This window comes from Lactuca sativa, chromosome 7 (assembly GCF_002870075.4).
Source record: "Lactuca sativa cultivar Salinas chromosome 7, Lsat_Salinas_v11, whole genome shotgun sequence".
Classification (NCBI taxonomy): Eukaryota; Viridiplantae; Streptophyta; class Magnoliopsida; order Asterales; family Asteraceae; genus Lactuca; species Lactuca sativa.
This window is the reverse complement of record NC_056629.2, coordinates 53098452-53112146: the sequence shown is the minus strand read 5'-3', so window position 1 is coordinate 53112146 and position 13695 is coordinate 53098452. Positions and strand designations below refer to the sequence as shown.

The window sequence follows — 13695 nt, the reverse complement described above, 5'->3', positions numbered from 1 at the left end:
GTAGAAACTACAATATTCATTTTAATATTTAATCTTAAAGATTATTACGTTATATATTTATTAAATCTTAGAATGATAAAAAAAAAAAGAGAAAATGTTTTAAGTTTAACACTGTTTTTGGTATACAACTAGCCTAATTTTAGAGGTTTTTTTTTTTTTTTTTTTATATATATAATTAGTTATATTTAACAAACCAAAAAATAGATTATAAGATTGTTTTCTAAAAATTACTCACACTGTCTTTTTAAAAAGTTATTTAAACTAACATTCTTATATTCCTAATTAATTTTAAAATTTTTATAAATATACCATTAATTAATTATATGCCAAGCTCCACCACTTCTCACTCCTTCATTTAAATACATATTTTTCTAAATATTTTTTTATGTTATTTTGTATGTTTCATTAAACTTAGTTTTTATCAAACGTTATTTTTTCGAAAGCTAGTTTTTCAGTTAGTATCTATTTTTTTTAGCTAGCAACTACATGTTAATACCTCAAATATAGCTCAAACCAAATATAAATAACTTAATTTAACTGAAGGAGTCCCCTAAAAATAAAACATTATAACTTTCTATAAATAAATATTATTTACAAATTTTATCCATCATAATATAAATATTATCTTAACTTTGTTTTAAAGCAAGTGCTCTACTTTGGCAGTTGCCAAACTAATACCTAAAGTGGGTATGTTGCTCCATCAACTTAAATATTTTATGATATAACATGACCAAATATTGGCATAATGATTAATTAAACCAATTAAATATACTAAAAATGGTTTCTAAGATATGACTAATTTAACGTATTTATAATGCTTTTGAATTATTGTAAACATTATGGTAATACAAATTTTAAGATATTTGAAAGGTGACGTAGATATGTCAAGAACTAGAAAAAATAGATAGTTGAGCTTATCGTATTTGTGTAGGGCACGATACCTTCTTATATATCACATATTTTATTTCCTTAAATTCAACTTTTTATATGATGGATGTTATTAAATCTTTATTTTTTAACTGATAGTGGTGGTGGCGTGATGATGAAATTGTTTTAAAGTGATTTTGTTATTATAATTTACGTTTTTATTTCTTTGACTTGATTATTAGTTTTTTGATTTTTCTATAACTGATTTTATAAACTGGTGTCGTAAACAACAGAGTTGTAAACAATTCGACTAGATGGTACGCAACCGACTAGACGGCTCCTAATGACTAATCCATGTGTAGACAATTAGTGGAGTTATTGAAACCAATGAATCTTAAAAATGTTGAAGATGCTATATTTCAATAAAAACTATTTGAAAAAGTATTAGTATTGATTACTCATATTAACTTTTTTTTATGATATTAATCGTATTACCTACTTTGTTATAATATTAATCATATTTGTTTATTTAAAATTTAACTAATTACAATTAAGGTTCCCAACTACTCACTCACTAATCACCGATTAGACCAACTAATCGGTGGTTGCTAATCAACCAACTTAATAATAAAAACTGATTTTTACAAACTTAGTATATAGTAGATTCATATACTTTAATATTTTCTTTTGTTTATGTAATATTTCTTATATTTAACATAATATCACATACAAATTCTTGTTTTTAAGTTTTTCTCAAAACATAACCAAACACTCGATATGTTTGACACGTGACACATACTCCCGGTCCCATACTTCTTGGAGCAAGATTCTTCGGTACTATAAAAGTTCAAACAAAAGAACTTGTTTCAAAATCCTGAAATTTTGTATACATAATATTTTTATGTATGATTTTAACAGAATCCATTAGAGAGGTCTTAGGTTTAAACTACATGTGATGCGTACTTTAATACATTTCATTCTAATGAAATGATTGCATGTGTAGTTATTAGACATCTCTAACGAAATAATGTTTGTGCTTTGTAATTTCGCTTAACATCTTGCTAGCCACATTCCAAAATCTTTGATCATAAAAGAAACACATGTATGATTGATTGTTACATGTATGATTGATTGTTGTGACATGGTGTTTAATGATGATTTTGTATCAATAATAAGGTTATGATGTATCTCTACCCACATGTGTATCCAATGAAAAAAAAGGCCCACATACCATAAATTGTCATCATCAAGTCACATGTGTGTCCAACACAACATGACCCACACACTATGAGTGGTCTTGATCGATACCATAACTTTGATCAACTTTTATTTTATATATAAAAAAAAAAAAACTACAAATTTTGAGTGAAATATACACATAAACTACTTTATATTATTGAGATATTTATGAGAAAACCGTATACAAACATGATATGATGGACTTATTATTTGTACTAAGGTAGACAAGACCATGATGTGGACGTTTTTTTGATTTAAAACGCACAGTTGTCGAAGAGCTAAACACACAACTGATAAAGTATAACATGTAAAATAATTTTGAAAAAGACAGTGGTCGTACTTTAAATAGTATCATGCTCATGTTTTATTATAAAGTACGTTCTCTTCATTACAATTTTCATGTTTTGTTAAAGTATTAAATTTAATGAGATGTTAAATAGTAATTTTGTTTGTTTTAAGATGTCATTCCCTTTGAAATTCATACAAAGTATAAAATGCAATACACTCTTCTTTTCAATGAGTCTTATACAACTACATATTTATTCTGTCATGTTCACTTTTGAATTTATAAAATTAAACAAAAATTAGGAAGCATTTTTTAACCAACAAAAAATGTAAGATACAATTTATTTATATAAAAATAACATTCAACAAAACTATAATGGGCTCCGGCCCACTGAAACTGAAGCCTACAAAGCGAATTGCCGAGTTTACGACCCAACCCATTTAAATCGACCCGTAAGTTACCGAACTGCTGTGACCCGTTTTCTCATGAATGTACTGTACCATGAGTAATGCATAAAGTACAACTCCTAAATGGAGCCAATTATGCAGAAGAAACAAGAAACAGTAACGATGCAACATAACTAACCTTGAATTTCATTGATCCTTACTTAGGTTTTTTTCACAAACGCTTTTTCACATAATTCCATCTTCACAGTTCGATCAGTGGAATTCAACTACAGGTATGTCTATTGAATTGCTTGTGTATCACTTGATTTCAAAGGATTATTCCAGATCATGTCGAATGTTACGTTTGCTTTTGTGAAGTTTATCGATTATGATTCGTGTGAATTCTATTGCTATGAGGTCTGTTTCTTCTTGATGTTTGATGCATAAAAGTTTGATATTGATGCATTGTAGTGTGGAATTGTTTGTTCTTCTGACGATCGTTGTCAATGGCAACTCCCGGTGGACCTAGACCCGGTAATCTCCCGCCTAATTATAACCCTAATTCGATTGCCAATAACATGCAAAACCTGCAAATCAATCGCCCTAATCAGCCACCAAATTCCGGTGGTGGACCTAGAGGTCCGCCTCCCCCTTTTGGACACCAACCCCGACCACAACCTTTTCCTTCATCCCCGTTTCCCGGAGCACCACCACCTGGTGTTGTTCCTAGAGGTGCAATGCCACCACCTAGTGGACCACCGCAAGCTGCATTGCCACCTTTCATGGCCTCTAATCGACCAACTGGTGGTGGTCCTCCTGGTAGTAACCAACCTCCTCCATCTTCTTCAAGACCAATGGCTCCTCCAGGTCTTCGTCCAGGTCCCTTTGCAACCTCCCCTGGTGGTGGACCTGGACCTGGTGGTCCATTGAGTAATGGACCGCCAGCTTTTGGACCAGTTGGCATGCAAGGTGGTCCTACCAACCCTCCAAGACCATTAGGAGGACCTCCACCACCTCGACAAACCATGCCACCTGGTCCTTCCCTTTTGGGGCAAAGTATGCATTCAGGCATTGGAAGCCAGTCCATGAATGCATTACCAAGGCCAGTACAACCAGCTCCACCTTTTTCAGCACCACCTCCAGGTGGCATACCTCCTCCTTTTTCATCCCAGGGTCAAGGTATACCTCCATTTGGATCTCAACCATGGCAAATGCAATCTCGTCAAGTAAGTTTCCATTTTCTATTTTCTATTAATAAGAAATGTTGCAAATGACTTGTGAAATCTATTTCTTTGTTTTAGAACATGCCACCTGGCCCACCTCCACCTACCTCTGGCTCTCCTCAACCTCCCAGAATGTTTGGGATGCAACCATCACTTCCAAATCAACAATCAATGGCTACAATATCACCCACCATGGGCCCCACTGTAGGCACAGGACCTTCAAGAATTGACCCTAACCAAATCCCCCGCCCTATTCCATCTTCCTCTATACTTTTACACGAAACCCGCCAAGGAAATCAAGCCAATCCTCCACCGGTATTTTCTATTTTCTATTTTTTTTTAAATTCTATTTTATTTATGAGTATATGAGTATATCACATTTTATGTTATATGTTGTTTTATTCTAAAGCCTGCTTCAAGTGAATTCATTGCAAGGGATACTGGAAATTGTAGTCCAAGGTACATGAGGTGTACAATTAATCAGGTAATTTGACTAATTTCCATTTTTTTTTTTGCTTAGTTTAATGTAAAACTGTAAAAGTAAAACTTTATGTTGTTTGACTTTGACCAGATTCCATGCACTTCTGATCTATTGACCACATCCGGGATGCCATTGGCTTTATTGGTGCAACCCTTAGCCCTCCCTCATCCATCTGAGGAGCCTATTCAAGTAATTTAAAAAAAAAAAGTTAAAAAAATAAAAAACTAAATTTGAATTTTTGTATTATTAGTTTCTGATTTGCTAAAAATTAATAATTTAGGTAGTTGATTTTGGTGAAAGTGGGCCAGTTCGATGTTCACGTTGCAAAGGTTACATTAATCCATTCATGAAGTTTATTGATCAAGGAAAACGATTTATCTGTAACCTCTGTGGTGAGTATTGATTATTGAAATAATGAATATTGATATTATTATTTATTATTTCATGTTATTGACTTATTGTGATTAAAAAAAAAATTAAAAAATTTTCAGGTTTTACGGATGAAACTCCCCGTGAATATCAGTGTAATTTAGGTCCAGATGGAAGAAGGAGAGATGCTGATGAAAGGCCTGAGTTATGTAGAGGAACAGTTGAATTTGTTGCTACAAGAGAATTTCTGGTTAGATTTATAAACAAAAACTTGAAGTTTATAGAAACTATATCTTTTTAATTTATATTTTTTTTAGGTTCGGGAACCAATGCCAGCTGTCTTTTTCTTTCTTGTTGATGTATCAATGAATGCAATACAAACAGGTGCTACAGCTGGAGCTTGTAGTGCTATTAGTCGAGTTGTTGCTGATCTTCCAGTAAGTTTGTAAAAAAAACAATTTACACTTTTTTATTTTTTCTTGAAATTAATTTATTATTGATTTGTAATAATAATAATATGATTGGTGCAGGAGGGTCCTCAGACACTTGTGGGAATTGCTACATTTGACTCAACTATCCATTTTTATAATCTGAAACGCGCTTTGCAACAGGTTTTTTTTTTTAAAAAAAGTTTTAAACTTTCAAAGTGAATTATTTCTTCAAGTTCTTTTTTTTTTTTTTATTGCAGCCATTGATGTTCTTAGTGCCAGACATACATGATGTTTACACTCCTCTTCCTTCAGATGTCGTTGTTCAACTTTCTGAGGTGATAAAATTTTCATATTTTTTATTTTTTTTTAATTCAAGAACTTATAAATAATTTTTTAAGTGTAATTAATTATATGATCACAGTGTCGTCAGCATCTAGATTTGTTGCTGGAAAGCATCCCAACTATGTTTCAGAATAATAAAACAGCTGATTCAGCTTTTGGTGCTGGAATGAAGGTAATAATTAAAAATATATGTATAAATATATTTAAAAAATTAATCAGCTTATTTTATTATTTATACCATAAGTTTAAGGTTTTTACTTTACCATTGCTTCTGTTTCACTCAGGGTGCTTTTTTGGCAATGAAGAATACTGGAGGAAAACTTTTGGTATTTCAATCAGGTAAGTTTCTGTGAACTTTATTTTATCTTAAATTTTAATAGCTAATTAATTATTTATAGTTTTATATTAATAATTATTCTATTACTGTATTTTATCATAGTCTTGCCTTCTGCTGGAATTGGAGCTCTTTCTGCTAGAGAAGCAGAAGGAAGAAGTAATATATCTTCAGGAGAAAAGGTAATTTCTACATTAAACAAAATCACATTGTTTTATTTCTTTATATTTGTAATAATAATATCTTTTTTTTTTTTTTTAATTTCAGGAACCTCATAAATTACTTCAACCAGTTGACAGGACTTTAAAGACAATGGCTATTGAATTTGCAGAGTACCAGGTTAAAATGTTATTAAATTGTTACCCATTTAAATATTTAAATATTTATAACTTTTTAATTTTTTTTTCAGGTTTCTGTTGATGTATTTATAACAACACAAAGTTATGTGGACATTGCTTCAGTTTCCGTTGTTCCAAGGACAACTGGAGGACAGGTAATATCATTTTCTTTTTTTTTTATTTAAAAAAATATTTTCAGCAGTTGACTTGTTGACTTTTTTTTTTTTACAGGTGTACTATTATCACCCTTTTTCTGCTCTCTCTGATCCCGCAAAACTTTATAATGATCTTCGATGGAATGTCACAAGACCTCAAGGTTTTGAAGCAGTAATGCGTGTCAGATGCAGCCAGGTCAGCTTCTAATAAATTAAATTTATTTTACATTTATATTTATATTTAAAATTCTTAATTTCTGTAGGCTGTTCAAGTAGAAGAATACTTTGGTAACTTCTGCAAACGCATTCCTACAGACATTGATCTGCCTGCGGTTTGTTTTGTCCCTCTTCTCTTGAGTGAATTTACAAAAATAGTCCCTGTGCTTTCTCATTTTTACCATGTTTAGTCCAAATTTGAAATCTTTCTTTCAAAGTTGATATGAAACCTTGAAATAAGGACCAAAATTTCAGTTTCGGACTAAACATGGTGAAAATCAGAAAGTAGAGGGTCCGTTTTTGTAAATTGTAATGTGGTTTTTGCAGATTGATTGTGACAAAACGATAATGGTAACCTTAAAACATGATGATAAATTGCAAGATGGCACAGAATGTGCTTTTCAGGTACTTTTTTATTTTTTAAAATGTGGTTTGTTGTTTTATAAATGATATTGTGTTTATTTTTTTTTACAGTGTGCGCTTTTATATACAAGTGTATATGGGCAACGAAGAATACGAGTATCCACCTTATCTTTACCATGTACAACCATGCTCAGTAATCTTTTCCGCTCTGCTGACCTGGACACCCAATTTTCATGTTTTTTAAAACAAGGTACTTTCTTATTGAGTAAATTACATTTTTCGTCCTTGTTTTTGTAATTTTGGTCTCTAAAAGAGGGGGGAACTAAATACATTAAGGATGAAAAGCAACTAATTAAACTCATCGAAAATACAAAAAATAAAATATATTGATATTTAATTTATTGTTTTTTTCAGCTGCAATTGAAATCCCTTCAAGCCCATTAGTGCAAGTAAGGGAGCAAGTGACAAATCTTTGCATCAACATTCTTCATTCTTATCGCAAATTTTGTGCCACCGTGTCATCGTCAGGACAGCTCATACTTCCAGAAGCACTCAAGCTTTTGCCTCTGTACACTCTCGGTAGGTATATCTTTCATCTTTTTTGCTGAGTCAGCATATGGATATGCCACGTGGCAATGGCAGGCATCCTCTAATCTTTATCCTTTTTTTTTTAGCTTTGATTAAAAGTATTGGGTTGCGAAGTGATGGGCGTATTGATGAGAGATCGTTTTGGATTAATTATGTTCTTCCTTTGTCTACTCAATTGGCAATCCCTCTTGTGTACCCAAGGATGATAAGCATCCATGACCTTAATTCAAAGGTATATTATACTATATATAATATATAATAGAGTAGATTGTATTTTTTGAGACCAAAATTGTAAAAATCGGGTATACTCAAGGACCAGAAATGTAATTTTGTCGAGATTTTATGGAAAGAGATGGATCAATTTACATGTGTTTGATTTATAATTTTAATTTTATGGGGGTTACAGGAAACAGATGGATGTGTGATTCCTCATGCGATTCCCCTGTGTAGTGAACATGTGAGTGATGATGGAATCTATCTTCTTGAAAATGGTGAAGATTGTTTAGTTTATATTGGAAACTCTGTAGATCCTGATATAATTCGCAAACTCTTTGGCGTTTCTTCGCTTGATGAAATTCCTACCCAGGTAAGCTTCCTTTTTTTTTTTTTTTTTTTCTAAAAAAAAAAATAATAAAGAGCAATATAGTCGTTTTACTTGATTGTAATTTGTTTCATTTTTATATTCAGTTTGTGTTACAACAGTATGGTAATCCTTTGTCAAAGAAGCTAAATGAGGTTATAAATGAAATAAGAAGCCAAAGATGTAACTACCTTCGGTACGTGTTATGTGACTTGTGTCCCAATTAATTAAAATTAATTTATATTCCTAAAATTATTTTTCGTTCTTGCAGCATGAAATTATGCAAGAAAGGAGATCAATCAGGTAACATTTTCATCATTTTACAAAGCCCGCAGTGTAACATTTTTTTAAAAACCATTTAAATTTTTAATCTAAGTTTTTTTTTTATATAATTTCAGGAATGTTGTTCTTTTCGTATATGGTGGAAGACAAGTCTCCAAATGGTCTATCATATGTTGAGTTTCTTGTGCATGTTCATCGACAAATTCAAAGCAAAATGAATTGATGCTATTTATGGATTCACATTTGATTATATTTATAACTTCAAAAAATAAAAAATAAAAATAAAAAAAAAAGAGTAAGAGCAAAATTTTGAAATCTTATAGGGTTTTTGGTTTATGTTCATAGCTTAAATTTTCAAAGTTTTTTTTTTTGTTTGAATTTGTAGTGAAATATAAATAAATAAATATATGAAATTTGGTTAGATTTGTTTTGTGCCATGTTTCTCCCTTTGTGGTGTGTACGTATAGACATTTTGATAAATGTTATGTTTATAATGAAATAACATTAAAAAAAGAGTTAATATCACGGTTAACTAAATTAACTAATTGGTTCCACCATATTTGGTCCCTAATTAGTTTTTTGTTCGTTTGGGGTGGAGATGATCAGAATGGGAAAATTCATTGGGTGGATTGGTAAAAGGTTATTGTCGATAAAAAAAAACACGGTGACCTTGGGGTGGGATCGCTTAAGGCGTAAAATTTGGCCTTACTAACAAAATGGTGGTGGAGATTATACAATGGTGAGGAGAGTTTGTGGAAAAAAGTAATCGGGAGCATTCATAACCTAAAGATGAGACCGGTAACATACATAGCTCGAAAATATTCACAAGGAGTCTGGTGCAAGATTTATAAAGCAATAAATAACCTAGATACTGTTGGCATCCATCACAGCGACTATTTCTGATTAGTCTCGGGTCCCAATATCAACATACTCTTTTGGAAAGATATTTGGTGTGGAAATCGTACCTTCCAAGCTCGATTCCCAATTCTCTATAGCCTTGAAAAAAGGAAATGTTGCTTGATTGAGGAAAGAATTTCGGCCAACGGTTTCTCATGGCGTTGGAAACAGGATCCGAGAAACAAAGCTGCTCTCACAGAACTCTTACAACTCTACTCAGCCATAGGCGACATGGAGGTTCCTACCGACACAAATTTGGGTTGCGGTTTCACTATAAATCAAGATGGTAGATATACAGTGGATTCCATAAGAAGGTTAATTGATTCCAAATTGTACTCATATACAGGTCCAGTACCATTCCATTAAAGGTTAGATGTTTTGTATGGCGAACATTTTTAAATAGAATTCCGATGGCTGACACATTGGTTGTTAGAGGAATCAAAGTGAACAATCCATGTTGTGCTCTATGTGATAATGAGTCGGAGACAGCGAATCACCTTTTCTCTAGCTGCGAGTTCACTAGGAATGTGCAAGATTGGATTTTCAAATGGTGTGGTTTGCAACCTGCTCATTTCACCAGTACTCTCGAGTTCATCGACTTTGCGGCTTCATATGGCAACTGTCCACGTAAAAGAGGGATCCTAAGCTCAATATTCTTCTGTCTTATTTGGCGTTTGGTTGGCCATAAATGATGTGGTCTTTAAAAGATGTAGGTGCTCTCCAACAAAAACAGCGTTCGTGGGTTAAATGCAGGAGTCATACAAACTGTGGCTCATGGGCTAGTTAGTGTTGTTCACCTTTTAATCACTTTTAATTTGTATTTTCCTTTTAGTATTTACTTTTGCCTATTAATATTATTTGCCGTTTCAAAATAAATAATAATAATAATAAAACTAAACTTAAAAATTCCATGTAAAACAAGTCATTTTCCGGTCTATAAAAAGCCCGTTACAGACAGACACATAGTCAATAGTCATTCATAACCATATGCAATCTTACATAAAATTCACCCAAAAATAATAAAAGATAAATCCCCCTACTACTTACTTTCCTTCTTCATAGGTTTCAACAAACATCCAAAGTCAACCAAAGTCAAACCATCCAGAAAAATCTAAGCTTAAGTCAAACAAAACAGTCATCCTGTATCCTATGATGATGCCCTTGGACCACAACTAGCAACATGAGCCTTAAAAGCCTCTAACTCACTCAACACTTCATCCCTTGGTCTGTATATCAAATCACTCATGCGCCATATCTACACAACAAACACCATCAACTTTTTTATTTCTCTTCTTCAAAATATTCAATATTAAATTAAATAAAAGTTAAATAAATATACCTGAAGGGTCCCACCACCACTTGAGCATTCAACATCATCCGATACACTCACAACAGTCCATGGATCATAAGCATTCCAATGAAAGTCCACCACTTTGTCCCTGAATTATATATAACAATAATTTTTGTAATCATATTAATGTAACATGTTTTAATTATTTATAATCCTAATTAAAATAAAAAAAAATTAAACCTGTGTCCGCAGTGTTTAAAGAACAACCCTTGAGCATAGTTTGCAGATCTTGTTCCGCGTTCTATCTTTTGTCCAACCTTCAACAATCATAAATATAATACAAAATTATATACAAAGTCAACATAAACCAAAACAAAAAATAAAAATAATAAAAATAAAAAAATACTTTGAACTTTTTTTTACCTGTTCATAATCCCAAATATTAACACAACCATCCTCAGCTGAACTCCCAAACACAGAAGGCTTGTCTGGACACCACTACAAAACATACAAAGAGTTTCTAAATATAAATCAAAAAGAAAGGGCAAAAAAGTAAATTTCCAATTGAATACCTGAACACAAAGAACAGGAGCTTTGTGTTCTTCAAATTTATGAACAGGAGATCCAACTCCATCAGAAACCAAATTCCTCCGGTCAAACATACAAACAGAATGGTCAGCTGACCTGAAAAAATTACACAATTAGGGTTTACTGTTTTTAGGGTTTTTAGGGTATTTAGGTTTTTTTTTAGGGTTTTAGGGTTTTAGGGTTTACCCTGTTAGAATATAGTTTGCATCATGAGGACTCCAATCAACGCAATGAACATCAGCATTATGTGCTTTTTCAACCTATTTTAAAGAAATTATAAATATAAAAATAAAAAATGTAAAAATAAAAATTGAAACAAACCTTTGTGATTGGATTTGTTCCAACTCTTGCATCCCAAAGTATCAAGCAAGAATCATCTCCAACACTACAGAATTCCTGTGTACTTTACAAACATACAGAAAGTTGAATACAAAAATCAAATTATTATATAAAAGTTGAAATTTGTAGGTATTTTATAAAAGTTACCTTGTGGGACAAAACTGGACATCTTCAACTGTATCTGTATGCCCTTCAAAGATCCCACGTGGGCCAAGAGAAGCATTATCAGAAGTTTTCACAATTGACCCTGAAGAATTGGTTGTGTTTGATTCTCCAACCAATGTTGATATATGATCATGAATACTCCATAAAACAACTAGTTTATCCTTTCCTGTAAAAAAAATATAAAAAAAAGTTGGGATTTTTTAATTGGTTATAAATTTATATTAGTTGTTTAAAGAATTATGAATCTTTTCACCTCCAGAGAGTACATAAGGTTCAGTTGGACACATTGAAAGAGCAAATTCTGCATTATCTGCATGTCCTGTAAGCACCTGAAAGAAATTTAAAAAGAAAATAAATAATATAACTAGATTCATTTGAATATTTGATTCTCCTAATATAAATTAGGAAATAATACTAATTTGGAACAGACCAAATCAGCATGAGATACAGCAGCTCCAAGAAGAGCATGACGATTAGGTTGTGCTTCAATATCCCAAATGAGGACCTGAATTGGATAAACATGAGGGTATTTTAGGAATTTCACATGAAACTTTGTTATTGTCATAAAAGTGTATGCAAGGTGATTCATGATTGTAACCTCTGGGCAATCTGTATGTGTAGCAACAATGTTCTTGTTTTGTGGAAGTTCCCGAATTCTGTTCACCTGTAAAAATGGTTATATAGATGAGGGAAAAGACATGTTTTGATAGTGTTAAATGATTGATTCGGGTTGTGTATATGATTTTTACCTCTCCAGGATGAATGATGGTTTTGTACTTTTTTACAAATGGAGAGCGAGTTTCTTCATTGAACTAAAAGAAGAAATCACATAACCGGTTAAAGAATACTGAAAAGAAATAGGAAGAAGAAGATGATAAAATTGAGTAAAAAAAACTTTTCTTTTTACCTGAGATATGTGTTCTGCTGCAGCAACTTTTGGCTTCACTACATCACATGTTGCTATTACTAGTGTATTTGGAACACTGCCATCAGTCTAAATAAGAAGCACCATTAATGGCGGGATGAAACTAAAAACCAAAAAAAGGAGAAAGAAGACTGCTAATCTAACCTGTTCCGAAAGATACAACCTCTGCCTACTCTTGTTCTTCGATTGTTCCAGCAGCGGACCCCATCTATTCACATAAACAGAATAATTGATGCACAAATGATACAAGCAACAATCAAAACCTACATAAATTACGATGTTTTCTGTAGCCTTTTTGCAAGGTAGTAAAGCTTATATGAACTATCGATGCACAAAATGATCCAGTGGACCATGGAAGTGCTCGAAAGAACTGAAAAACTAGTAGACATTCTAGGGTTTTTTTTGTACCATTTTAAAAATCAAGTCGAATCATGGGGCATTGGGATCTAATCGATCGTAAGTTTGAAAAAATTCATACCGGCAAGAGAGAGAAGGCCAAACGAGGTTGTGATTAGCAAGCCAGTCATACAGAATGGGGACTACAAACTTCCAGTTATTGTACTTATCGTCGACAACGGCGGCCTTTTTGTTTCCGGCAGCTGTAGCTCTGTCTCTCATCTTAGGACTTGAAATTTCTCTTTCTTCAGCGATGACCTTCTTGGAGCCCTTCGGCCTTCCTCTCTTTTTAGGTTGCGACAATGGCGACGAAGCTTCTTCCATTGAATTATTGGTTCTTTGTGGAAGTTTAAAACCCTTGGGGTTTTCTCTCTCTAAAACCCTATTTCTCTCTCTAAAAAGCTTTGAGAGGTAAGGGACCTACCAACCAGGGTAGAGAAACTCAGTCCGAGTTGGACCAGTGCACAGTAATATATAGTAACATATACGGTAAACTGCAGAAATGTTTTTTTTGTTGTGTTGTGTATTTTTGTTTATTATCTAAAAAGGATTATATTTATAAAAATGTTTTTTATGACAGATTTTTATTTGGTTTTTGGTATCAAACTTTAACC

General features: G+C 32.5%; 2 protein-coding genes across 2 annotated transcripts; one reads left to right on the top strand and one right to left on the bottom strand.

The window, feature by feature from the left end:
- The first annotated feature begins 2912 nt into the window (after positions 1 to 2912).
- LOC111905614 (protein transport protein Sec24-like CEF) lies at positions 2913 to 8910 on the top strand. Its single transcript, XM_052765576.1, has 25 exons — positions 2913 to 3071; positions 3250 to 4004; positions 4080 to 4316; positions 4411 to 4485; positions 4573 to 4671; positions 4763 to 4874; positions 4974 to 5101; positions 5169 to 5288; positions 5382 to 5462; positions 5540 to 5617; positions 5704 to 5796; positions 5909 to 5963; positions 6064 to 6140; positions 6226 to 6297; positions 6368 to 6451; positions 6528 to 6647; positions 6715 to 6783; positions 6995 to 7072; positions 7142 to 7280; positions 7445 to 7609; positions 7705 to 7850; positions 8025 to 8204; positions 8306 to 8394; positions 8470 to 8501; positions 8597 to 8910. Exons 2-25 carry the CDS (start codon positions 3285 to 3287, stop codon positions 8701 to 8703), a joined length of 3156 nt encoding a protein of 1051 aa, XP_052621536.1. The 5' UTR covers positions 2913 to 3071; positions 3250 to 3284; the 3' UTR covers positions 8704 to 8910.
- A 1355-nt stretch (positions 8911 to 10265) lies between these two features.
- LOC111905598 (WD-40 repeat-containing protein MSI4) lies at positions 10266 to 13491 on the bottom strand. The gene is made up of 15 exons (XM_023901296.3): positions 13164 to 13491; positions 12830 to 12893; positions 12668 to 12754; positions 12510 to 12572; positions 12359 to 12424; positions 12191 to 12265; positions 12014 to 12089; positions 11743 to 11926; positions 11578 to 11659; positions 11443 to 11516; positions 11241 to 11352; positions 11092 to 11166; positions 10909 to 10985; positions 10717 to 10816; positions 10266 to 10632 (listed from the first exon to the last, which is right to left on the bottom strand). Exons 1-15 carry the CDS (start codon positions 13403 to 13405, stop codon positions 10525 to 10527), a joined length of 1485 nt encoding a protein of 494 aa, XP_023757064.1. The 5' UTR covers positions 13406 to 13491; the 3' UTR covers positions 10266 to 10524.
- Positions 13492 to 13695: the final 204 nt, after the last annotated feature.

Bases quoted from the DNA above. Each gene is read 5' to 3' on its own strand.
- LOC111905614 (XM_052765576.1), top strand. From the start codon at position 3,285: ATGGCAACTCCCGGTGGACCTAGACCCGGTAATCTCCCGCCTAATTAT. The intron at 4,486-4,572 runs GTAATTTGACTA...GACTTTGACCAG, and splicing joins TGAGGTGTACAATTAATCAG to ATTCCATGCACTTCTGATCT. The intron at 8,502-8,596 runs GTAACATTTTCA...ATATAATTTCAG, and splicing joins CAAGAAAGGAGATCAATCAG to GAATGTTGTTCTTTTCGTAT.
- LOC111905598 (XM_023901296.3), bottom strand. From the start codon at position 13,405: ATGGAAGAAGCTTCGTCGCCATTGTCGCAACCTAAAAAGAGAGGAAGG. The intron at 12,894-13,163 runs GTATGAATTTTT...TTATGTGAATAG, and splicing joins TGGCCTTCTCTCTCTTGCCG to ATGGGGTCCGCTGCTGGAAC. The intron at 11,167-11,240 runs GTATTCAATTGG...TATGTTTTGTAG, and splicing joins CTCCTGTTCTTTGTGTTCAG to TGGTGTCCAGACAAGCCTTC.